Genomic DNA, 25,843 nt, shown 5'->3' on the forward strand with positions numbered 1-25,843 from the left:
CTCGGCATGTTTGTCACAAGAAACAAGCGCTGGCATCAGGCGTTTCACAATACCAAGTATCCTACGCAAAGTCCGACTCAGGAGAATGACTCCCGAGGACGCGAGTCCAGTAGTTCCGCTATTGGAACAGCGTGTTCTTGAACGATCTACTACTCCGTTTATTTCTGTATGTATATTTTAGGCAACAATAAAACGAAATATGTTGCAAAACACCACTCTGCTTCTTTACGATTTCATTTCAATACATTTTAAACATTATAAGCACACAAATGTGGTTCAGGCAACGCCTATTGATTATATTCACTGCATGTACTGTATGTAACGTTATATTTATAACAAAACTAAATATAAAACACAACCCTGCCTCTTTTCGTTTAAATTTAAAAAATATTAAACATATAGACGAATCCGACGAGCGTTCTGTGTAGGCTGCCATCTTGTGGCGACGCCATTACTGAGCTGTTACACGGGCATGTAGACATATGCACCGGTATGTAAACAAACCTCGGTGATAAATAACGCGAACTCACCCTCGATGACAGCTACAGCCAGGCAGAATGACTTGTTGGTTTGATCTGTGACTGCAGTGGCCTCCAGTCACAGATGAAGGTACAAACGATCTTACAGATTAACGTTATTTATGCAAATAGCTTGGCAAGCTAGCTAGGCTAACGTTTGCTAACGAGAAAACTATAAAAAGATCTGTCCATTTGGCAACAATAAATAAATAAATGAATGAAATCAAATAAACAAATTCATGTTTTTCATTTGTGTCCATTATTTATCTTATTTTCACATTGCAACAGGCAAGGGTAAGGTAACGTTACAGCTAGAAAGTATACATAATATCGACCAATTAGTGTTTTTAAACCATGGAAAGAGGTCAATATAACAGCAGGAAAACAATTATGTCACATAACGTTACATTTAGCTCAGGAAAGCCATTTAATGACCATAGCATGTTAATTGAATAGAAAAAATAGCAAGAGAGGAGATTTTGCTGATCACTATATCACATATTTATTATATATTTTTTACTTATGTCATTAAATAATTGTTATTATACACGAATGTCCGCGTCTTGTACTCGCCCAGGAAATCTGTAAACCGTTCGGCACCAGACAGGGGCAGTCGACCCGGGGTATTCACAGTATTTTCTCTTCAAAATTGAAATTTTACTGCCACCATTGAAACAATTTATAACGAAAACTGTTTACCCACTCGATATTATACAAGGGATAACGTTGTAAAGTTAGTGACAGTCGTAAATCGCGGGCTGTTTATTCCAGTGGACGCAAGTTGCAACTAAAACAATAGGAGGCAATGGCGCAACGCTACCCAGCAACAGCTCAGTAATGGCGCCCGCTTACTTCCGGTAGTTTCGCCGGATTCGTCTATTCCAGGCAATATGTAATGTAGCCTATTGCATATCGCATTGGTATAAATGTTGCAATAAACAACATTACAGATCTTGTAATAAAATAAAAAAAAATGACAAAACTATCTCTTTTTGTTGAATTTCAGTTTTATCAATAATAGCAATTAAAGTATAAGTAAAAGGTACAAAAAGATATACAGTAAAGCTTTGAAAACATAAAGAAACAATTCAGTCAGTCAAATATACAAATTCAGCGCTCAAAGATATGAAACTTTACTTAGCCTTCTGCCCAAACTATTGGCCAGGGAACGAATTATAGATTCACGAGACCAAAGATCGCCTGTTGGGTTTATACAAGACGAATTATATCTCATGTTTAACCACTACAGAGACGTCCGAGTCAGCGGCAAACATCAGAACGACTCGCCGAGGAAAGGCTGTTCCAGGCGGGGGACACGAGCGCGAGAGTTCGGTGATCGATTGGAATGGATCTCAGTCAAATTATCATGAATCTATAATAAACCACAAATTTGAGCCTTAAAAAACAAACTACTTTTTCGCCTGAAAAACTCTTAAAACTACATTTCGTGACACAATAACAGTAGTAATATATTTCAACCGTATGCTTCTAATGCCCTTGTATGAGCAAGTGACAATACTCTGTCCACCAATCACCGTTCTGCAGTGAGTCTAGCTCCACCTTTTAGAACCCTTTCACTGTGCTAGGTACCCCAACGGAAGGGTACCCAATCCATTCACAACTTTTGACAGTGGAAACGCAAATAATTGCGTACCGAACCGAACTGTACCGTACCGTTTCAATGGAAACGAGCCATAAGTGGTACTTAACCTAAAAGTAGGAATTCTGTCAATTTACTCACCCTCTAAAAAATGCAGGGTTATTTCAACCCAAATTTGGATCATATATTGACAAACCCAGTAATTAATCCCAGTAACATTTTAAATGACATGTTTAACCCAACGTTGGGTTGGTCCATATTTTACCCCAAATTGGGTTAAAATAACTCAGCATTTTTTTTAGGAAGTGATCGCGTGCGTATGTATGTCACGCATTGTTTAAACAGAGATTTCGGAAGTTTTACCTTTCACTAAACATATTTAGATTTTCGATATATCTAAATATGTTTAGTGAAAGGTAAAACTTCCGAAATCTCGGTGTAAACAATGCGTGACGTATATACGCACGCGATCACTTCCGGCGTCACGTTGGAGACAGTTCAGTTCGGTTCAGTTGTACATCTGTTTCAGATCAGTTCGACGGCTGTTAACAAGAGGTAAAAACGATATAAATACTGTTCGTTTTCTCACACAAACCGCTCGTTTCGTGTCTTAGGCCATCAATGTGTACTTACATTTACGAGTCATTAAATAATGTTTAATTTTGACTTCTCTGTGCATGCTCTTGAGGTGGGCTCCATAGACCTGCATTATATGTCTGACAGACAAGAACGGTTTGACCAAAAAATGTCAAAATTGAAAATGCTGTGGAAACAAAGACACCTACATCTTGGATGCCCTTGAGGTAAGCTCAAACATATCAAAAATTAATTTCAAAGTGAACTATCCCTTTAAGCTGCAGTTTATAAAGTGATTGAGTCTCTTCAGAACACTTGGATTAAATCGTTCAAATCGTATGGTTTTCTTTTGCAATGTCTTTATGAACTTTTTGATTTTTGTTCTAGTGTGGACTTTTAAGGGGGTGATGAACTGAGAAATCAAATTTTCAGAGGTCATCATATTATAAGAATGTCCTGTAAGCGTCAGAACCGAAAACATCCTTGTTTGTCCAATAAAAGCTTTTATTGACACCAGGCTCAGCAAACGACTAGTTTTTCAAAGTGGGGAACTATGTTGTCAAAGAGGATAAAACCCCACCCCCGCAGAAGAAGATCAACGCCTACTTCAACACGGCCGGTTTAGCCCCGCCCACCGTTTCGCAAATTATACGCATAGCTATGCTTTCTCTGGATTCCAATAGGACTGCATGGCGTTCCAGCAGATAAGGGTAAAACATTGTCCGTCTGTTCGTCTTATTTCACTAATGATTGTTTTGTAAACAAGACTGAATTTGCAGACCGATTAAGATTAAAGAACGGTGCTGTGCCATCTATATTGACAGCAATGGTGCACACGGACTCTGGGTCGAACATATGGGCGAATCATTCCGGTTGCCATTTTACAGCATTGGACGTTTTCAAAACAATTTCCCCCAAGTGCATCGACAGGTGAGTTGAAACTCATTATAATATGCAAAACTGTTATCCACTCACAGCAGTGGGCGTTTACTTCCAAGTCTCCAATGCGAAACGCCCATAAAAACCAAGCGTTATTCAGCTAGGCTCAAAGCTAGGGTAGTAAATAGCCTATTACTTATTCATTTTGATGTTTTTGAATGCACAAACCAAGCGAACGTCATGAGTTGACCTTAGACAACAATACAATAAAATTTAAAATGCCAGTTCATGACCCCTTTAACCCTTATGCTGCATTAGGGACATTTTTGGTCTTTTGCAGTTTAATTTCTTTGACCATTTTGGCTGTTTTAATGCAAATGGTATGAAATTTGGCAAAATTGTGACTTTTTGGATACATGTAAAAAATGTGATCCCATTTTGCAAAATATGTATAACACACACTGTGTAGATCAAATAGTAACACTCAGCACCATAAAGACCAAAAATGGCCCATTGAAACCCATTAAAACGTTGTTTAAATCTGAGGCTGTCAGTAATACATGAAACATGATTTTTGCACAAACATCCTTTCATTTTGAAGCAAAAGCATTATATTTGCATTATATAGTGTATTCCACCAGATGACGTCACTACATATTTATTCCCTATGGGTGGAAATGCACCTTATTTTAGGCAATAGGCAATGTTTAATAGGTGGCCATTTTTGGTCTCTAACGCGCTAAGTGGGATTTTTTGCAAAGTGGGACTGTGATAATCCAAATCTAAAGTTTTCTCTTTGCATTTAGTTTATTGAAAATAATTGAATTTTTGTGTTTTTTCCTCTTATACAAATCGATGGTTTCGCAAACAAAACTGGTAATTAAAGGGTTAAAATCCTGAAATTGAATACATTTTTGGTAGTTATGATGAGGACTGATGCTGGTCAAAAGATTTAACTTGGTAAAAGTGGAAAATAATAATAATATATAATATTTTAGGCAATGTTTAATATGTGGCCATTTTTGGTCCTTAATGCACTCAACGGTGTTAAAAATCTAATGCAGCACAAGGGTTAATGGATGGACAAAAATGATGAAGGAATATTAAAAAGATCAACAAAAGTCTTATGGGTCTGATGATAATTTTCATCTCTTTTCATCTCTTAACCACACTCTCAGGATAGTTCCCAAGTACTGTATTTTACTTTTTGGTATGAATTTGTATAGGGTTGTGTTTAGTGGTGAACTTAGTGATGGACCTTCAATGTGACGTTCTTCTACCTACAAATTTCTGATTGTACAAATTCATTTGAAATCACCAACACATACAAAACCCAGTGACTTTCTCCAATTTCTCCAAGCAAACAAAATCACCATGGAATGACGTACCATTGAGTTCATGGCGAAGTGGTTGTGCTGAGTCTGTAGCTCCACAGCATGCTGGTAGCTCACACCGATCTCTGTGTGGCTCTTAAGAAACAACTCCTTATTGTGACTGATCCAGTCAAACATCTATAGAGAGATGACAATAGAAAGCCATTACATATAATCCCAGACCATTGCTTTATGAAGTTTACACATCACTACGGTTGGGGGTTACATATTAAACAGACAGCACACATAATTAATCAAACACACAGACTAGCGTACGACAGACTCAGGGCAGATAACAGAATGACAAATGTAAAAACGTCAACCGCTTAGTTTTAGCAGAAGATAAGATATCCATTCATATAAGCATGTTAACATAGGGAGACATCACTGGATTAACAGTGTTTCTGTTTTAGTAAGAAAAAAATGACAAATCATTGTGTACAATCAGAGAGGTTTGGTGTTTTGTCATGAATTAAGATAAATCCTCTTGTTGATTAACTGCTATGCTAAAACATTGCCATCTGTGGGATCATATACTGGAGGGTACATATACTTGCAGACAAAAAAGTATGTGAACCCTTAAGATTTACCATATATTAGATGTATAAAATAGTTGTAAAAAATATATTTTCCCAACTTTAAAGGAACACTCCGACTTTTTGAGACTTTAGCCTATTCACCTTATCCCCCAGAGTTAGATAAGTCCATACATACCTTTTTCATCTCCGTGCGTGCTATTAGTCTGTTTGACGCACCCACCCCTAGCCTAGCTTAGCACAAAGACTGGATGTGAATGGTTGCAGCTTTCATACTAATCCAAATGAGTGACAAAATAACGCAAACGTTTTCCTATTTACAAATAACAAAGTCAAATGAGACACAGACATCTTTTAACCGTATGAAACCTAGGAACTGTTCTCTGAAGGCGAAGCACTGCTACTTTGGCGGAGTAATAACCGCATCACCGGAGACACGCCGTGGTGAGGAGCAGTGTTTGCTCAGAGTTTGGGTAACAGAGTCAGCAATTTATAAATAGGCCTAGTAAAAGCGTAGTTTAGTCATGGGTTTTCGCTTGGGTTTCACAGAATTCCAACTAAAAACGCTGACTGGATGAAGAAATGGCTAACTTACTTACTCTGGATATTGATCCAAACACACCTAAATAGATTATCAAGGGACATTATGTTTGCTCGGTACATTTCAATGAGGACGATTATTTTGAAAAAAATGGAATTAGCCACACGGACCATAATGTGCTGAAGGATACGGCTATCCCATCGATAGCATAGACAGGACAAGTGGATCACCTGCGGCTGAGGTAAGTGTTATGTTTTTAGATGACCTACTGTAACAGTGCCATTAGCCAGATCTAATTTAATGTTAGAGACACTATTATATGATTAGGGTATGAATATGTTTTTATCTTGATGCGGCGCAGACGCGCTTGGAAAAAAACGAGCGCGTTGAACTTGCACCCTGCGCGCTGCGCGCCTAGCCTAAATTTGAAATAACCATGGAAATAACAAACTTGAGCGTGCAAAAGGGTACGATAGGCTGTGCATTGTGCAAAAACAATTTGTGCTATTACTTTCCCCTTATTCTATCCTATAGTAATGCAATTATACTGTATATTATATGCTGTTGAATACATTTGGTTCAGCTAATAAATTGCATTTAAATAATATTGATTCCTGTAATAATAATTATTTATTCATGTTCTGTGATATTTATAAATCTGGATGCGTTTTTGGTTGGAATTCAATGAAACATGGTACTGGTCTCCCCTGTTTATTGTCACAGCTCATACAATAAAGCAAACACCCATGATAAACTATGCTTTTCTAACGTTAGTAATTGCTGACTCTTTACTCCAACACTGAGCGAACTCTCTGCTCCTCGTCACGGTGCGTCTCAGGTGATGGTTATCACTCTGCCCAAGTAGCAGTGCTTCGCCTTAAGAAAATATAGTATTTATACAGTTAGAAGATGTCTGTGTCTCATATGGCCTTGATATTTGTACAGTCTGTGACTATACAAATCACAACATGTAAATAGGAAAACGTTTGCGTTATTTTGTCACTCATTTGGATTAGTATGAAAGCTGCAACCATTCACATCCAGTCTTTTTGCTAAGCTAGGCTAGCGGTGGGTGCGTCAAACAGACTTATAGCACGCACGGAGATGAAAAAGGTATGTATGGACTTATCTAACTCTCGGGGGTTAGGTGAATAGGCTAAAGTCCCAAAAAGTCGGAGTGTTCCTTTAAAGATTAGTCCCAATTTTATGACTAGATTTTTTACAAATTGTGAATGCTTTTTCAAAGGTTTATCTACATCTCTAAACTGGCTTCTGAAGAAGCTAATTGGAGTCAGGATGGAGTCCAAACAGACGATCAAATCAAATTGTACTGTATGGGCAATTGATTCAAAAATAATATACTGTTGTGACTGTACATGTTTTACTCATCAAAGCTTCAGATAAATATGTATTGCACTGATTAATTCATAAACATACTTTAATTAACAGATGGAAAGCTACATAATGAATAATAAACAAATATGCAAATACCAAACGTCATTACAATTCTGTCCACGTTTCACCACCATGGCCTTCACTGCTTTCCGAGTGACACAGAATTTATCCTTCAATACCGAATAACTATCCAAAATAAATGTTTAATTAGAACTGCAAACGAATTGCACTTGTAATCAAGATAAGAGCTGAGAGACAGGATAATTGATAATCTAGTTGACTGCCTGCATTCCTATTATATTAAATGGATGGTTTAATCGAATAAGGCTGGGCTCGTTGTTAGAGAAGTTGGACAGAGGTATTAATTAGCAGAGTGACTGCTTGCTCTTGGCCATTTGACATAAGGAGGCCTGGCACAATGACAGACAAATGATTTTCAATCATGTTCACCCGCGACGAGTGAAAGGTTGTGTGAGCAGTAGCTAAAAATAAACGCCTGCGCTCTAAACGAAACAAAATCATCAGAACAAAGCACTTATGTGTACTCAGTATCAGACGGGCCCATTTGAGCGATCGTCTGGCCTTTCAACTTGTGTCTGAACAATTATCTCAAACTCTGTTATCATGAAGTGGGGTGAACTTAGAGTAAAGTCACATTTTAACCCTATAAAGCCTGTACACAAATTGCCGATACACAAATTTCTAAAGCTACGTTCACACCGGACGCAAATTCGAATTCAAATTCGCGCCTGACGCGTCTAGTTTGACGCTTGACCACTTTGTGTTAATTCGCGTGTCAAGAGCGAAACTGGCGCGCGTAAAAACAAAAGTTTGAAGCGAAATTTACGCGCGTCAGAATCGAAATCCGTTGGCGGCCATTGTTTTTAGGGTGACCGAGCATTCATTGTATTTTCTCTGGAGAGCAGAACAGCGGCGTGGGGATCATCGTCGTCGAATATTTATGTCCACCGGACCCTTCGGAGCCGAACCGTTTGGCGAGTTTCACCATTTGCTCGCTCCAGGAGCTGCGCTGGATGACGGCCGCTGTCAGCGGTACTTCCGCCTGTCCCGCGCCCAGTTTGATGACCTGTTGTCCCGCATCGGAGCGAGGATCACCCTCGCCCTCATCCATCTAATCTAGCTGTCATTTATTTTTGTTTTGATGATAAATAGAGCCAGCCTTCAAAAGTTATTAACCTGTCCTGTGATTTTTTTTTCTCTCGCTCACGTCCAGACACGAATTTATGCACATATATTGATTGTCTTTACAACATAATACTATTTCATATAATCTAGCTATGGAATGAATAACATTCAATACAAAATGAACATGTCTCGTATATAGAAATAATGTTTTAAGTGATAAAACATTTGCTTTGTTGTGCATAATCCCACCATGCATTTAGTCATATTAACAAATTAATTTATTGAAGCATCCAGACACTTCACCACGTGAGCAAGCAGCTAGGCTCCTGATTGGTTAACGCGGCGCGAATTCACGGCAAAGTTCAGATTTTTCAACTCGGGCGGCAGACGCGAATTCGCGTCAAACGCGTGAATGCACAAATGGCACTAACTGAATCATTCGCGCGTAACGCGCTTAACGCGCCAGATGCTCAATTCGCGCCAGTCGCACGAACTAGACGCGCGAATGAGGCGTATTCGCGTCTTCCGCGCCGCGCTCCACGCCTCATTCGCGCCGCAGGAATTTTTCACGCGCGTTAAGCGTCTTTGCATTGACTTAACATTGAAATCATTCGCGCCTGACGCCCTATTCGCGTCCGGTGTGAACGTAGCATAAGGCTTCTAAATTATCAACACGATCCAAACTTTACTGGAAAACCTGATGCACAGAATCTACTACAAGCCTTCTGTCATCTGATTGATTTTTTATTCATTCTCATGTTACGCCACTCGTTTGAGCTTCTGCAACAGCCAGAGAGCTTAATTTCTGTGTTGCATAGCATGTTTGAGCTTCAGCAAGAACCAATGAGGTTCATTCTCGTGTTACGCAGCACGTTTGAGCTTCAGCAAGAACCAATGAGGTTCATTCTCATGTTACGCAGCGCACATGCCATAAACAGCCATCATTTTGTCAATTTACACACGGTTAAACCCATGCTCTCTTACCTTCTCTGCATCCTGTTCAAACAGTCGGAGCTGAAAACACTGATCTAGCTTCAGTTTTCTGAGGTGCCACATCTGGTGCAGGTGCTGTCTGGTGCTGTGGAGTTTATCCAGCAGACTGGCAATCTTCGGAACCACACTCTGGAAGTCGGCACTTCCAGAAATACAGTTCCTCCCTGAGAAGCCATCGCTGGAGCGGATACACTGCAACAGTCTTTGACCTTCGTGGTCCAGCTCTTCCACTGGAGCCTTCATCACCTTCTTCTTCAGCTGAGTGTGCTCATCGATGAGTCTCCGAGATCCCTCCACGTCCACCGGGAACTCCTTCTTAGCCAACATCTCCTGCAGATCTTCCAGACGGGAAAGGAGGTGAACGGCACTGGCCAGGAACTCCTCGAGAGCAACCCGGAGCTCGATCCATTCCTCATGATTATATTCCAGAGATCCCTCAAAGTCGTCCGTTAACTGAGACGGGTCCACTAATTTGGTCAAACCCTCCACAGACACCATGCTAGTCTGTCAGTGAGAAGGGAGAAATAGACATGTCAGGTTAAGGTGAAAGTAACTTGTTGGATGTGAGCCATGAATGAATCATAACATGGAAACATAAAGTTTAACAGCTTAACAATCGATACACCAAACTCTGCGCAGACAAGCAACTATAGTCTGGGACAGGGAAGACAGCTACTCAATAATTGCATTTTTACCTCAAAGGTGAACTTGGCACTGCCGAAGTTGGTCTTCTGTTTCTGCCAGAAGTTGTCTGGTTTGATGATGAGAGCGACGCAGATCTCAGCTGGAAACGCTTCTTGCAGGGTCTTCAGTAACGGCTTTATCAGTTCCCACTTAGAGCCGCGCATATCGATAATCACAGTGAAGCCTCTCTTACACACGTCCTCACTGAAACAGAAAGACAAGGAGAGATTCATAGAAACATGTAACAATTACTAGACTACTTAATGTAGGCTAATAATAATAACAGTACTGTTTGAAACATTGTCCTTTGACATTGTGAGTGCTTACTGAAGACATGTCAAATTTATTTCACAGAAAAAAGTCAGTTATACCCAACACTAGTAAAACAGTTGCAGACCAGTTCAAATCAGTTGTCTTACTGTTTTTGAAAAAAGAAAAAAAATATGCTTCATTGATTAGAATTTTAGTTCCTGAATAATAAAACCAACTGGGAACATTACTTGTTTAATGTTGTAATGTCATAAAAAAAAATGCAGCAGCTCCAAGAGATACATATACAGTGGGTATTCAGACCCCCTTAAATTGTTCAATCTTTTTTATATTGCAGCCATTTGCTAAAATCAAGTTTTCAAGTTCAAGTTTTTTTCCCCTCATTATTGTACACACAGCACCCCATCTTGACAGAAAAACACAGAACTGTTGACATTTTTGCACATTTATTAAAAAAGAAAAATTGAAATATCACATGGTCCTAAGTAGAGTTGGGTCCGAGTCCACCTTTGTCGAGTCCCAGTCGAGTCCAAGTCGTTAACAATCGAGTCCGAGTCCAAAGAGGGCCAAGTCGGACTTGAGTCCGAGTCCTTAACATCCGAGTCCGAGTCGAGTTCGAGTACCCCAACTCTAGTCCTAAGTATTCAGACCCTTTGCTCAGTATTTAGTAGAAGTACCCTTTTGATCTACTACAGCCATGAGTCTTTTTGGGAAAGATTCAACAAGTTTTTCACATCTGCATTTGGGGTATCATCTGCCATTCCTCCTTGCAGATCCTCTGCAGGTCTGTCAGGTTGGATGGTAAACGTTGGTAGACAGCCATTTTCAGGTCTCTCCAGAGATGCTCAATTGGGTTTAAGCCAGGGCTCTGGCTGGGCCATTCAAGAACAGCCACAGAGTTGTTGTGAAGCCACTCCTTTCGTTATTTTAACGGTGTGCTTAGGGTCATTGTCTTGTTGGAAGGTGAACCTTCGGCCCAGTCTGAGGTCCAGAGCACTCTGGAAAAGGTTTTCGTCCAGGATATCCCTGTACTTGGCCGCATTCATCTTTCCCTCGATTGTAACCAGTCGTCCTGTCCCTGCAGCTGAAAAACACCTCCACAGCATGATGCTGCCACCACCATGCTTCCCTGTTGAGACTGTATTGGACAGGTGATGGGCAGTGCCTGTTTTTTTCCACACTTCACGAGTTCACACTTACATATAATTTTGAGTGAGTAAGATTCAATGCGTATTTGGCGTGCTGTCCGGAGGGAGGGCTCCGTGCTCGGAATTCTGCCCGAACCCAGAGTACTCCCCCCGTATGCAAGTGATTTTTTAGAAAGAGGAGTGTGCAGGACTAGGAGTGTGGAGAAGGGGTGGAGGAGGGATGCTGCAAACTGCCAATGGATCGAGGTAAGACTGCTGAGTCTATATATACCCTCTTATCATTGGTTGCTGATTGCTGATTGCCGTCCACTCGTGTTAATTATCTGAACGTGCTCCTCCCGAACTTAGTTATTAACAAAACTTCATTTCACGAGTTCACACTTACATATAATTTTGAGTGAGTAAGATTCAATGCGTATTTGGCGTGCTGTCCGGAGGGAGGGCTCCGTGCTCGGAATTCTGCCCGAACCCAGAGTACTCCCCCCAAAAGGCTAAAGAGCAGAGGACAGCCGCCGGACTTAAGACCCCCCAAAGAGTGCCAAGAAATGGCGGGCTGGCATCTCGAGAAGGGGCCTGGATGCTTGGTCAGGGAGGCCCGTGATGTTGGCTCACTGCCTGGACTGATGGCCCTTGTTGACTGCGAACAAGGTGTGGTTGTTGTATACTTGTCCAGGAGGTTTTCGCGCTGCATCCACTGCAAGACCAAATATTCGCTGAAATGAAAGAGAAAACATGAGTGCTCTACTTGGAACTTTCTCGCTCCGTCCGATGTGAGACCAATGCTCGCTGGATGGAAAGAGGAAACCTGAAAAGAGGAAAATGAGTGCTTATCCAGAAGATTTTCTCGTACTCTCGTCCACGGTGAGACCGAATGCTCACCGGATGAAAGAGAGAAAATTTAAGTGCTCTACTGGGAAAGCTCTCACTCCGTCCGCTGTGAGACCAATGCTCGCTGGACGGAAAGAGGAAACCTGACAAGAGGGGAAAAATGAGTGTTTGCCCAGGAGATTTCTCGTATTCCATCCGCTGTGAGACCAGCTGCTCGCTGGATGAAAGAGAAAATTTTAAGTGCTCTACTGGGAAAGCTCTCACTCCGTCCGCTGTGAGACTAATGCTCGCTGGACGGAAAGAGGAAACCTGACAAGAGGGGAAAATGAGTGTTTGCCCAGGAAATTTTCTCATGTCCGTCCGCTGTGAGACCAACTGCTCGCTGGATGGAAGAGAAAATTTTAAGTGCTCTACTGGGAAAGCTCTCACTCCATCCGCTGTGAGACCGATGCTCGCTGGATGGAAGAAGGAAAACTGAAAAGTGGAAAAATTGAGTGCTTGCCCAGGAGATTTTTCTCACACTGCATCCGCTGTGAGACCAACTGCTCGCTGGATGAAGGAGAAAAATGTAAGGGCTCCTCTGGGAAAGCACTCACTCTGCTCATAAGTGATGGCGGTTTTTTGAGTGTCTAAGAAAAACGAAAAAGGGTAATTTAAACGTGGCATTGAGTGTGTGAGTGGAACTGAAGGGCTGGTAGCTTATGCGGAAAGCCGAATACATTTAATGAGAATTTCCAGTGTTATGGGGTGTCCGGAGTCGGGGGCGGGTGGGCTGGGATCTTTGGATCCCTTTAATCAGGGTTTGTGAATTGTTTAACTCCACAGAAGTAGTGCCGTACGACAGTTTATGGGAAAAACTGGATTGCCGCTCAAATAACCTTTAATAGGAGATAAAAGATTTGATTGGAAAGAGAAAAATCGGGGGAAGGCAAGTTATAAGAGACGTTATATTTATCGTTTCCTTTCTTTATGTTACCTCCGAGCGGTAATATAGGATTGAAGGGTCCTGGGAGATACCGCTTGGAGGATAAATTTTGATGCGTGCGACGTTAGCTTGGAGACCAAGCTTGCTGGACAGAGGAAATAATCAATTAAGGGTTTTAGCAGGAATAATAATTCTAAATGGTGATGTACTGGAGAGAAAACATCATTGTTATAGCAGTGTAGAAAATAAGCCAGAGGAACAGAGCTCCTGCGGGAGCAGAGAAGAGGTCACTGCTTGAGCAGTGTAGAAAATTATCCAGAGAAACAGAGCATCTGTGGGAGCAGAGGAGAACGTCACTGCTGTGGCGGTGTAGTAAATTAGCCAGAGAAACAGAGCTCCTGTGGGAGCAGAGTAGACATCATTGCTGTGACGGTGAAGAAAATTAGCCAGAGAAAAGAGTTTCAGATGGAGCAGAGGAGACGACACTGCTGTGGCAGTGTAGAAAGTTAGCCAGAGAAACAGGGCTCCAGTGGGAGCAGAGGGGACGTCACTGTTATAGCAGTGTAGAAAATAAGCCAGGGTAAGAGAGCTCCAGTGGGAGCAGAGTAGACATCACTGCTGGGGCCGAGTAAAAATTAGTCAGAGAAAGAGAGCTCCAGTGGGAGCAGAGTAGACATCACTGCTGTGTCAGTGTAGAAAAAATAGCCAGAGAAACAGAGCTCATATGAGAATTATTCAGAGAAACAGAGCTCCTGTAGGAGCAGATGAGACATCACTGCTGGGGCAGAGTAGAAAAATTAGCCAGAGAAACAGAGCTCCTGTGGGAGCAGATGAGACATCACTGCTGGGGCAGAGTAGAAAAATTAGCCAGAGAAACAGAGCTTCAGTGGGAGCAGATGAGACGTCACTGCTGGGGTAGAGTAGAAAAATTAGCCGAAAGAAACACGGCTCCTGTGGGAGCAGAGTAGACATCACTGCTGGGGCAGAGTAGAAAAGATTAGCCAGAGAAACAGAGCTCCTGTGGGAGCAGATGAGACATCACTGCTGGGGCAGAGTATAAAAGATTGGCCAGAGAAACGGAGCTCCTGTGGGAGCAGAGTAGACATCACTGCTGGGGCAGAGTAGAAAAGATTAGCCAGAGAAACAGAGCTCCTGTGGGAGCAGATGAGACATCACTGCTGGGGCAGAGTAGAAAATTAGCCGAAAGAAACACGGCTCTTGTGGGAGCAGATGAGACATCACTGCTGGGGCAGAGTATAAAAGATTGGCCAGAGAAACAGAGCTCCTGTGGGGGCAGAGGAGACATCACTGCTGGGGCGGTGGAGAAAATTAGCCAGAGAAACAGAGCTCCAGTGGGAGCAGAGGAGACGTCACTGCTGGGGCAGTATAGAAAATTAGCCGGAGAAACAGAGCTTCAGTGGGAGCAGATGAGACATCACTGCTGGGGCGGAGTAGAAAAATTAGCCGAAAGAAACACGGCTCCTGTGGGAGCAGAGTAGACATCACTGCTGGGGCAGAGTAGAAAAGATTAGCCAGAGAAACGGAGCTCCTGTGGGAGCAGAGTAGACATCACTGCTGGGGCAGAGTAGAAAAATTAGTCAGAGAAACAGAGCTCCTGTGGGAGCAGAGTAGACATCACTGCTGGGGCAGAGTAGAAAAATTAGTCAGAGAAACGGAGCTCCTGTGGGAGCAGAGTAGACATCACTGCTGGGGCAGAGTAGAAAAATTAGTCAGAGAAACAGAGCTCCTGTGGGAGCAGATGAGAAATCACTGTTGGGGCAAAGTAGAAAAATTAGTCAGAGAAACAGAGCTTCTGTGGGAGCAGATGAGACATCACTGTTGGGGCAAAGTAGAAAAATTAGTCAGAGAAACAGAGCTCCTGTGGGAGCAGATGAGACACCACTGCTGGGTCAGAGTAGAAAAATTAGTCAGAGAAACGGAGCTCCTTTGGGAGCAGAGGAGACGTCACTGCTGGGGCGGTGGAGAAAATTAGCCAGAGAAACAGAGCTCCAGTGGGAGCAGAGGAGACGTCACTGCTGGGGCAGTATAGAAAATTAGCCGGAGAAACAGAGCTTCAGTGGGAGCAGAGTAGACGTCACTGCTGGGCAGTGGAGAAACGTACCTGTGCAAATGAGCTGTGGTGTGAAGCCGAGCAAAAGCGGGAAGTAGATTGGGGCCTGGCTGGCCGATTATCATCTTCTTGAGCGCAAACAAAGATGCGAAAAAGAGGGGAGATTTAATCTTTGCAGGATTATGCACATCTTTATTAACGTTTCAAAATGGCTTAGGGAACTTTCACCCTGGCAGTTATGTCCGTAACGGGGAATGGTTCGCATGAAAAATCGCTAATGTGAACGCCATTATGGGAACCGGGTGCGCACTGGGGTACCGGACCCGAGACTACCTGGAGGAGGTGGTGGTAGTACTGACTACCCAGCACGGACTCGGGTGCGCCCTTGTTCAGGAAATAAGGTATCCTGTGCATGCGTTTTAGCTTATTGTGATGTATTCAGTTAAATAAGTAAGGGGTGATAGTGTTGAGGAATTACCCTGGATACGAGCGAGAGTGAGCCTGCAGTGTATTCGAGCATTGTACGTGGAATCAGAGCAACATATTTGTAAATCCACTGTATTCTTAAGGGTTCGTTTGCAAGCAGCAGAAAACCACCTTATGCGACACACGTACAATAAACCTGTATTGTTCACTTAACTGCGCATGATAAATGCAAATTTACTAAAAATAAATAAGTAAATACACAATATTTACCCACGTTCTGCTTTCCATCGAGCGCCGTGCACGATTGCAATGACATAAGATGCACGCGAACGCACCAAGGTTCGATAGAATTAAATTGGGTGTGGAACCGGACCCACGCTGCGGGGGGCGTCGGGGACAAATGCGCTCGGACCGCTGCAAACACAGGATACAAACCATATATGGCATTTCACCGTAACAGGCCTAGTGTAAAAGCTCCGTTGTTTCTCATTTATTTATTTGTCATTTCTAAGGGTGGTTCCCTGCCGATTTGTTCGTTCTGGATTAGTAAACCAAATGGTGAAGCTGCGGGTTAGAATTGGTCTGAACTTCGGAAATCTTAAAAGAGGAGTCGATTCCTGTTAATGGAATCGATTCCTAGCTTTGGAATCGACTCTATATTCCTAACGCCTCGGATCGAGGAATCGATTCTTTTTGGGATCGAGGAATCAATTCTTTTAGAATCGATTCCCAGCCCTACTGTTTACGTGTGAGTTTTACGCCATAAAGAAGCATCGCGTTTAAGGAACGCAAATCATTGTACAGAAACTATTTATATCGATCACAATTAGTATCCGGATAGCGTAAATGCTCGACATTCAACGATTGAAGCGATGCGAAGTTCAATCAGGGACGCGAAAGTTTTCAGCTAAGCACTCACAGAGTTGACCCGGCAGATGTTTGAGAGTGTGGATCAGCCGGGACTGGATCTGCAGCGTGGCTTAACTTACTTACTGCCTGTTGCGACGGCCGACGCTGGAGGAATGTCCATTCCTTTGCGTTAAGATGGCAGCATTGCCTTGTCCATATCTCTATGGCAGGAATTATTGAATGGTCCGGTTTAAAGATACCGCGGAAGTAGATTGCGGATGTTTCGCCCGGGGTGGCGATGACCCGTTTGTTTGGCCTGACGCCCATGGGATGATACCGGGTTGCGGAAAAGATTCCTAATTCTGGACGAAAGATTCTCTATCGAAAACAGGAAGAGCTAGATTCGGACATGGCCAAATGCTGCAAACTGCCAATGGATCGAGGTAAGACTGCTGAGTCTATATATACCCTCTTATCATTGGTTGCTGATTGCTGATTGCCGTCCACTCGTGTTAATTATCTGAACGTGCTCCTCCCGAACTTAGTTATTAACAAAACTTCATTTAGAATTAAGGCCAAAACATTCTTGGTTCTTGATCTTGGTCTCATCAGACCAGAGGATCTTTTTTTATCACCATCTTGGAGTCCTTCAGGTTTTTTCTTAGCAAACTTTGAATGAGGAGAGGCTTCCGTCGGGCCACTATGCCGTAAAGCCCCGACTGGTGAATTGCTGCAGTGATGGTTGACTTACTACAACTTTCTCCCATCTCCCGACTGCATCTCTGGAGCTCAGCCACAGTGATCTTTGGGTTTTTTTTTTTACCTCTCTCACCAAGGCTCTTCTCCCCCGATAGCTCAGTTTGGCTGGACGGCCAGCTCTAGGAAGGGTTCTGGTCGTCCCAAAGTCTTCCATTTAAGGATTATGGAGGCCACTGTGCTCTTAGGAACCTTAAGTGCAGCAGATTTTTTTTGTAACCTTGCCAGATCTGTGCCTTGCCACAATTCTGTCTCTGAGCTCTTCAGGCAGTTCCTTTGACCTCATGATTCTCATTTGCTCTGACATGTACTGTGAGCTGTAAGGTCTTATATAGACAGGTGTGAGGCTTCCCCAATCAGTATAAATAATCAAACAATAATAATAAACACAGCTGGACTCAAATGAAGGTGTAGAACCATCTCAAGGATGATCACGAGAAATAGCAGGACCTGAGTTAAATATATGAGTGTCACAGGGTCTGAATACTTACGACCATGTGATATTTCAGTTTTTCTTTTTTAATAAATGTGCAAAAATGTCAACAATTCTGCGTATTTCTGTCAATATGGGGTGCTGTGTGTACAATAATGAGTAGGGATGGGTACCGAAACCCGGTATTAAACGGGCCCCGGTACTGAATTTTGAAAGACCGCTGTATCGATAAGCTCGGACGTTATCGGTTCTGCTGTCGGTACTGGAGAAATTAAGTAAATACACGCAAGTTGGGCTACTATTTATTATTCCTATAAAGACGTTATCTTGAATATGTTTATATCGCCAGCCATTTCTATATATAAACTATATTTTAATTAAACCATTTGTCTGTGATGCAAATTTGCAATTCGCAGTTCAGAAGAGAGAGAGAGAGAAGAGAGAGAGCGATCTCTCACGCAAAGCCACAGCACGCGCAACACGACAGCCCTTGCTTAATGAGTGACAATGAGGACAGAACTAAACATTCAACGTGGTTACACTTTAGATCTGGGATATTATTCTAATATATTTTGTATTTCGGCTTCCAAAGATTATAAAAAGAAGATATTTGAGATAAAACCGTTAAAAAACGAGACGATCTGTCCAGCTTAACTTCCTTTACTTCACAGCACTGCGGAGCGCTGTCAGCTTTTCCTAAAACCCAAACGTAACCGTCAGAATCAGCACGATCGGCGATGGTTGCAAAGTGCTGTCTTCTACTGTTGCAAGATCAAGAAAATGGCTATTAAAAACACAAAAACCTGCGTAAGAGACGCTGTTCACAAGGCAGTGCGCGCTCCGAAGCGGACTGCAACGAGAGAAGAAAATTAGCCTATACTTTGTGCTTTGTGCGTCCTTAACTATCAAATATACATAAAAATGTCAAAATGACCAGCTCTGAGATTCACTTAAACAGAGTTTATTCACTTAAACACAATTATGTCTTAAATGGACGTAAATAATAGGGAGAAAATGATGGTGCATCAGTCCCCATTATCTGCACTCGGTCTTAAAGGGGCAGCAGTCTAATAGCCTAAACCTGCTGACGATTCAGCCATTAATACAAATCAAACAACAAAAGGCAGAGAAAATCACTTGCAGCTTTTGAATGAGTAACTTTATATTTAATAAGCATTATTCTATCTGATAAACTACAGTGCTATTTTATATTTGATTACTAGGTTTCTTTTCAGACAGAAACAATCACCTGAAAAGATATGTTGGTAGACCTTCCTGAAATTAAAGCACTTTGTATATAATTTGTATCTTTGATTAATTGTATTCTTGTGTTTGTACTTGTTTTTTTCTTGTGTCCTTTTTGTATAAACAAAAAAAGCCTGCACACTGCTGCATAACAAAAAGATATTTTTCTTCGTTTTGCTTTTTCTCTTTTACATTTCAAAATATAAAGTTTAATTATGTTTTTAATTCTTAAAATAAATTAATAATAAAAAACAGCAAAAAGAACCGATAAGAATACCGTTAAAGTACTGGACCGATAAGCGGTATCGGTAAGAGTAGTAATACCGATAAAACCTTAACGATACCCATCCCTAATAATGAGGGAAAAAAACAAACTTAAATGATTTTAGCTAAATTTGGCTGCAAAATAACAGAGTAAAAAATGTAAGGGGGTCTGAATACTTTCCGTACCCACTGTAGTTAGTTAGTAATTTGGATGCATTGGTTTGATATTTACTATATTTTGATAAAGTTTTAATATTATTATAATAGTTGTTAATATATTAATAAGCTGCATACAAGTGGTGAGTTTTTTAATTTATTGTCACTGTAATTAAAATAATTATTATTGTTTAATCAGCTCATAGTAAATTAGTTTATCAATTATTAGGAGTAAATATTTCACTTTATATTGGGTCAAGGAAAATGGGAAAATGTCATTAAATAATAAAGTAATCTTCATTAGACATTAATTTTCTGTTTTCCCTAAAAAGTTTTTATTAAGGGACACTTAATACTAATGCAACTAATGTATAATAAAGGTTGGTTTAAAGCACTTAATTAAGGACATTTTCCAAATTTCCAAGATCTAATCTAAAGTGAGAACTATTTAGAGCTAATGAATGGTTAACAAAGCATAAAAAAAACATTATCTAACTCTTTACATATGAGCTACTGTAATACAACAATTATAATTTAGTTAATTACAGTGACAATGAATGAATAACTCACTATTTTTAAATAGCCTATTAATATAATTATATTAACAATGTAAAGACTCAACCCGATTACACTAAATGCATCTTTATAGCACGCACGCATGTGTATTGTATTGTCGTGCAATTTGTAAGTACTTTATCATTGTATGCTTATTATAAAATATTGCCAATAAAATATACAAAACGTAAAATAGTTAAAATGATTCATTGAAATATACTCACATCTTACAATGGTGTGGTCATGCTGTATTGCAAAACACTTTTGTTAATATTGAGGTGGGATACGGGGAAGGTTAGGACAGGTTTGCTGGAATGGGTCGGTTTAAGGTGTAATGGAACATATACATCTGGTACTGTACCTTTCACACATAATCTGTTTCAAATACTCAATTTTTTCTTCTATACATTTCTTATACAGTACAATATACTTTGAGTGTGGACCACTTTTGATGAGTATTCCTGTCTGACTCATTTTAAATGAGTCACTTGACCCAGAGAAAAGGACAAAAAGAGAGAGAGAGAGAGAGAGAGAGAGAGAGAGAGAGAGAGAGAGAGAGAGAGAGAGAGAGAGAGAGAGAGAGAGGGGTGAGTGTGTGTCCTACAGACCAGAATATGCTGCACATTTTGCCTCATTATTGCATTTAAGCCACTTTGTTTCTTGAATTTCCATACACATGATATCACTCAGAATCTCTTCTAGCAAATATCAGCTTGGGACAGAAGCGGGTCATTTGTCTAGGCACCTTTTAAAGAGTTCCTGGATGATTGTTCTCATCATGTTAAGCGGAAACAGCACAGCTTCTATTTCTGGCTCATGCTTTTGAGGTAGCGCGCAGAGATTGGAAGATAAAAATAACTCTCCAGCGATTCAGTGATGGTAAAATTAACAAAACAGACTTCCGTAAGCCTCAAAGAGGGAAATAAAGATGACAGAAAGTCAGCACATATAAGCTCCTCTCATTTCCTGACATTCTTAGGTCTGAGTGGGAAACTTGTCAAAAACAACATCAGCTGCAAATTCGAACACTTTACTCCTTCGTTGGGATGAGCTGTTGCCAAAGCCACCTTGTCGACTTTGTGTTGAGTAATTCAATAGCTGGACATAAACACTCAAATTAAGAAAAACAAAGAACTTGCACATTCACCAAATGCCATCACAGACCTAATTATCATTTGTTTTATTTATCACAAAAATAAATATTTTATACCTATTATTGTTGTTGCTGTGGAATTTTTTTCTTCTTCTGCTGTTAGAACAATGCAAGAAGAAACATTTGGTGATACCCACAAACTAAGATTTTTTTTTCGTTTCCATTTTTTTTTTCTCTCATAAATTGTGATCATGATTAAAATAAATTAAAAGAGAGCACAAATTAGTATGGCCAAGATTAATGAATAAAACGGGGTCACAAATTAATAAAGGGGATTTTCAAGGAACTAGCCACCCTGAGAACTATTTGTACCCCTAAGAACATTTTCCTGGTTGCATTCGCATTGCCAGCAGGAACTCTGAAGTGATGACGGCGTGGAGGACCTTTGTTTTGACAGCACTGAGAACGCTCACAGTGCTGGCATTCTCCATTGTTCATTAGTTTATGATCTGTCCAACAGTCCTGTCTAATACATTATTAAATAGAACTGTTATACATAGAAAGTAGATATGAAAAGTTATTAGCATATGCCGTGTGGTTGATATCCAGTGTTGCTAGCTGAGCAGAAACACATCATGTTTCGCTTGGTCTTCTCAAAGTTGTGTTGGATTTTCTCCTTAGTGTAAAGGTTAAAGGAGTAGTTCACAAGATGTCCATGTCTTTCTTTCTCCAGTCGAAAAGAAATTAAGGTTTTTTATGAAAACATTCCAGGATTTTTCTCCATATAATGGACTTCAATGGGAACCAAATGGTTCAAGGTCAAAATGAGAGTTTCAGTGCAGTTTCAAAGGGCTTCAAACGACACCAGACGATGAATAAGGGTCTTATCTAGCGATAAGTCATATCTAACGATCGGTCATTTCAAAAATAAATAAAAAAGTTTAAGTTTTATAAGCACAAATGCTCGCCTTGCTCTGCTCTGTGATGAGCGTTCATGAATCTCCTGTTCGAACTCGTTCATCAAAATGAACAAATTTTTTTTTTCGAGTCATGACTCAAAGGGTCCTAGATAAGACCCTTATTCATCGTCTGGTGTCGTTTAAAGCCCTTTGAATCTGAACTGAAATCATTTGGACCTTGAACCGTTTGGTTCCCAATGAAGTCCATTATATGGAGAAAATCCTGGAATGTTTTCATCAAAAACCTTCATTTATTTTCGACTGAAGAAAGAAAGACGTGGACATCTTGGATGACATGGGGGTGAGTAACTTATCAGCAAAAGTTTTTTTTTTTTGAGTCAACTACTCCTTTAAGAGGCCCATCAATAATGTTTTCTATGTTTCTATAGAAACTAGAAACATATGTATAATGTTTCTATTTCTATTCGTAGAGTTAGTTTCTGGAGTAAATATATAAGCTTAAATCTGAGTTTTTACACCGTTTTTTATTTTATTTTATTTTTTTATGGCGGGTGGTGGGATTCGGCCAATCAGCACACACTAACATCACGGAGAGTTCCTATAGTGCTGATTTAGACCCTACTATGAAGTAGGCACTAAATTAGTTCTTCCAAAAGAGTTCCTAGAACTAAAATCATTCCCAGTTCATGCAGTGCGAACACACCAAAAAGTGTGTACTTAAGTTAGGTTAGGTTAGGTTAGGTATACTTTATTGTCCCGATGGTAAATTTGTTTTGGGCTCACGAATACAGCCACTGCAACACCCAACATATAAAACAAACACAATACATAAAAAAAAACAAAAAAAACTTTCTACCAGAAAGACTCTACCATTTCCCGACTGCATCTCCCGACTGTTATTCTCTAAAGAGAATAACTACCTTAACAATTATACATTTATTAACAGCCCTGCAAGCAATATTATGATATTATCGCAATCCGAGCGTATGGACTCTGCATTTCCTGCCTGAAGACCAAGGCAGGGGCACAGCCGACCTCCTGGGAGGTATGGGAAGGGACCATCCTGGTGGTGGTGGGGAGGATGGAGGGGAATGAAAGGGGATCTTTTATATTACAAGTATCAGAACATGATTGGATAGATGAAAAGGTCATAAGTGATGTAACAACTTACGCAAAAGCTTTCATTTCTAGGAACTATGAAAAGGTTCCTCCGGTGTGAGTAACACCTTAAGTTGGGGAACAAATTCTTAATTCTATGATATCTATTTTTTTCATCTGCATGTCATGTGTGGACATGCGTAGCTTCGGTGCATTCATAAATTCTTTCCCATGGCCTCATGGGACAGTAAAGTGTCCATCATATACACACTTCAGAATCTAAGAAGTAGGTCATGCATTTTTCACCTCAGTTTTTCGGGAGTATGTATACTAGAGTTCGAACTGGCATATTATATTCACCTATTATAGTGGAAAAACATTTGATTGTAGATGCAACACGTTTTATTTTTCCAATGTTATATTAAAGGTGGAATACCTAAGATTTAGATGCCGCTAGAGGGCGCTACATTTAAAACAACAACAACAGCTTTGCTTGATGACGACGTTGAGGAACGCAGAATGATGGGAAGTGTTGTTTTTAACTCCACCGTGGATAAATCAGTCAGACGGGAATTGAAAATTAGTTGTCTTGGATGAGGTAAAGTTCGATTTCTATAAATGTTGCGTTTAATGACATGCTTGCTTTTCATTAAACTGAAATAACCGCGAGAAAAGACCGGTTTAAAAGTAAATTAGTTATCACAGATGTTACTGTAACGAGTCACTGGACGAAGTGACTTATTTTTGTCTCAAATCGTTGCTAATGGATCCTGACTTCGCCCTATGCTGCAATATGCATTTAGTTTTGCATTCATTTACAGAAATCAGCTGCTTGAATAACAATAGCTGATGTTATTATTCGATTTTTCAGTTGAGATTCTCAATTCATTCAGTTAACGGATGCTCTGAGGTAAAGTTTTCAGAATGGAGACTCAGCAACGATTGTATTTAATTCTACAGTACAATAACATAGAACAGACATTATCTTCATTTCCTGTCATTAAACATAACAATATTGCTGGCCATACACTGATGAGAAAGTGCCCGTCCGGTGTTCGATAACGTTACTGTGGAGTTGTCCTAGACGTGGCGCGGCGCTTCTCGTCCGGTGTGCGACCCCCTTTACAGCCAACAGTTCACATTCCGAGAATAAATGAAAAGAATAATTGATGTTTGTTGCTTGAACTACAACTACCGCATTTGTCCAGGACTACACGCAGTACGAGCGGAAACCGAGGTAACGTGGATATGACGCGATTGACTGGCGACTCCCAGCTCACCCCTGCTCATACGCCCCGTTTCCTTGGTTAAAATCTCAATTTTCTCGCGATTTAAACATTGTTTGAAACATTTGGAATATTGTAAGTTATCATCTTAACTAAATATATAACACTGGCCTTGTGATTTTGGGATATTTTAATGCAAAAATCTTAGGTATTCCACCTTTAAGTCAATTGACTAGTCTTTTTATAATCAAGAAAAGCCCTTTTTACTCACATTTAGTGTTCATTTCGAATCCAGTTTAGCCACAAATAAACCCATTGTTCCAAACCTTTTTGTTTCATACGAACTTGCACAGCACAAGAAGGCATTTATAATACTTCTATGATGCTTTCTGTCCTTTTGGAGCTTCAAAGCTCCTATCGGAATTATTATTTCATTGTATGGAAAAGAGCCACACTCTTCAAAACATTTCCCTTATTACTTCACAGAAAAAAGTCAAGTCATTCAGGTTTGGAATGACATGAGAGTGAGTAAATGGTTATAGAATACTAATTTTTAATGTGAACACGAGCGTAGACAAGAGAGCGTGTCGCAAACACTATATAATGTGCCAGTGCAGGAAGCACAGGGCATGAATCATAGCCTGAAGGGAAGTTTGCACGCTGACTCAATAACATTGATTTCCCCTCTTCTCCAAACCAGCAGCCTGCACTGCTTTACACTGATCCGACACTGATGATGCAAGCACTGCTCCCGAGTGGAAATCGAACTGGGCCGGGTTCTGTGTCTAGTGTGATATTTATACATCCATAATGGATGTGGATGACTTGTTCAACTTGCTAACGAGGATAACTTTTGGTTGACTAAATGGAAAAAGCCCAGTTAATACAACGCATGGAGTCATTCAGACCCTCCTATACTAAACACACACATTTCAGACACTTAACCACATCACATCATGAAACAGGGTAACTGATACCTCTCAGTGAACCAGAATTGCACTTTTCATTTCATCTGCATGGAGTTTAAAGCTGTTTCGCGTTAAAGAGCAGCTGAAGGGGACTGAAGCTCAGATGCCTGTGGGCACCGACACATCAAAACACTATGAGCTCTGATGATGAATCATGGCTTGTGGGAAAGGCTTAAAGAGACAGGGGTCTCCATCCATTCCTTTTTCCTTTTTCAGTTTCTTTCTGTCTTTCTCCTAATTAAACTTGTATTAAGTCCATCTTTTGTTCACAGATTAGCTCACAGACTTTGATGCTGACATCTGAGGGCAGTGACAGCATTGATCAGTGGCCCAGACAGGTCAGCTGTATTCATAACACTCTCGTGTGTGAG

At 40.7% G+C, this 25,843-nt stretch overlaps 1 protein-coding gene across 5 annotated transcripts in view; it reads right to left on the reverse strand.

Annotated features, from left to right (window-relative positions):
• Window positions 1-25,843, reverse strand: part of kalrna (kalirin RhoGEF kinase a) — a 362,661-nt gene that overhangs the window by 203,675 nt on the left and 133,143 nt on the right. For all 5 annotated transcript variants that reach the window (XM_089133002.1, XM_089132999.1, XM_089133001.1 and 2 more), the window contains exons 4-6: window positions 10,253-10,445; window positions 9,549-10,061; window positions 4,962-5,084 (exon numbers count right to left, since the gene is read on the reverse strand). In XM_089133002.1, coding sequence (XP_088989128.1) covers window positions 4,962-5,084; window positions 9,549-10,061; window positions 10,253-10,445 — 829 coding nt within the window. The remainder of the gene's footprint in view (window positions 1-4,961; window positions 5,085-9,548; window positions 10,062-10,252; window positions 10,446-25,843) is intronic.

Source organism: Pimephales promelas, chromosome 7 (genome assembly GCF_988280905.1).
Source record: "Pimephales promelas chromosome 7, fPimPro1.hap1.1, whole genome shotgun sequence".
Taxonomy (NCBI): Eukaryota; Metazoa; Chordata; class Actinopteri; order Cypriniformes; family Leuciscidae; genus Pimephales; species Pimephales promelas.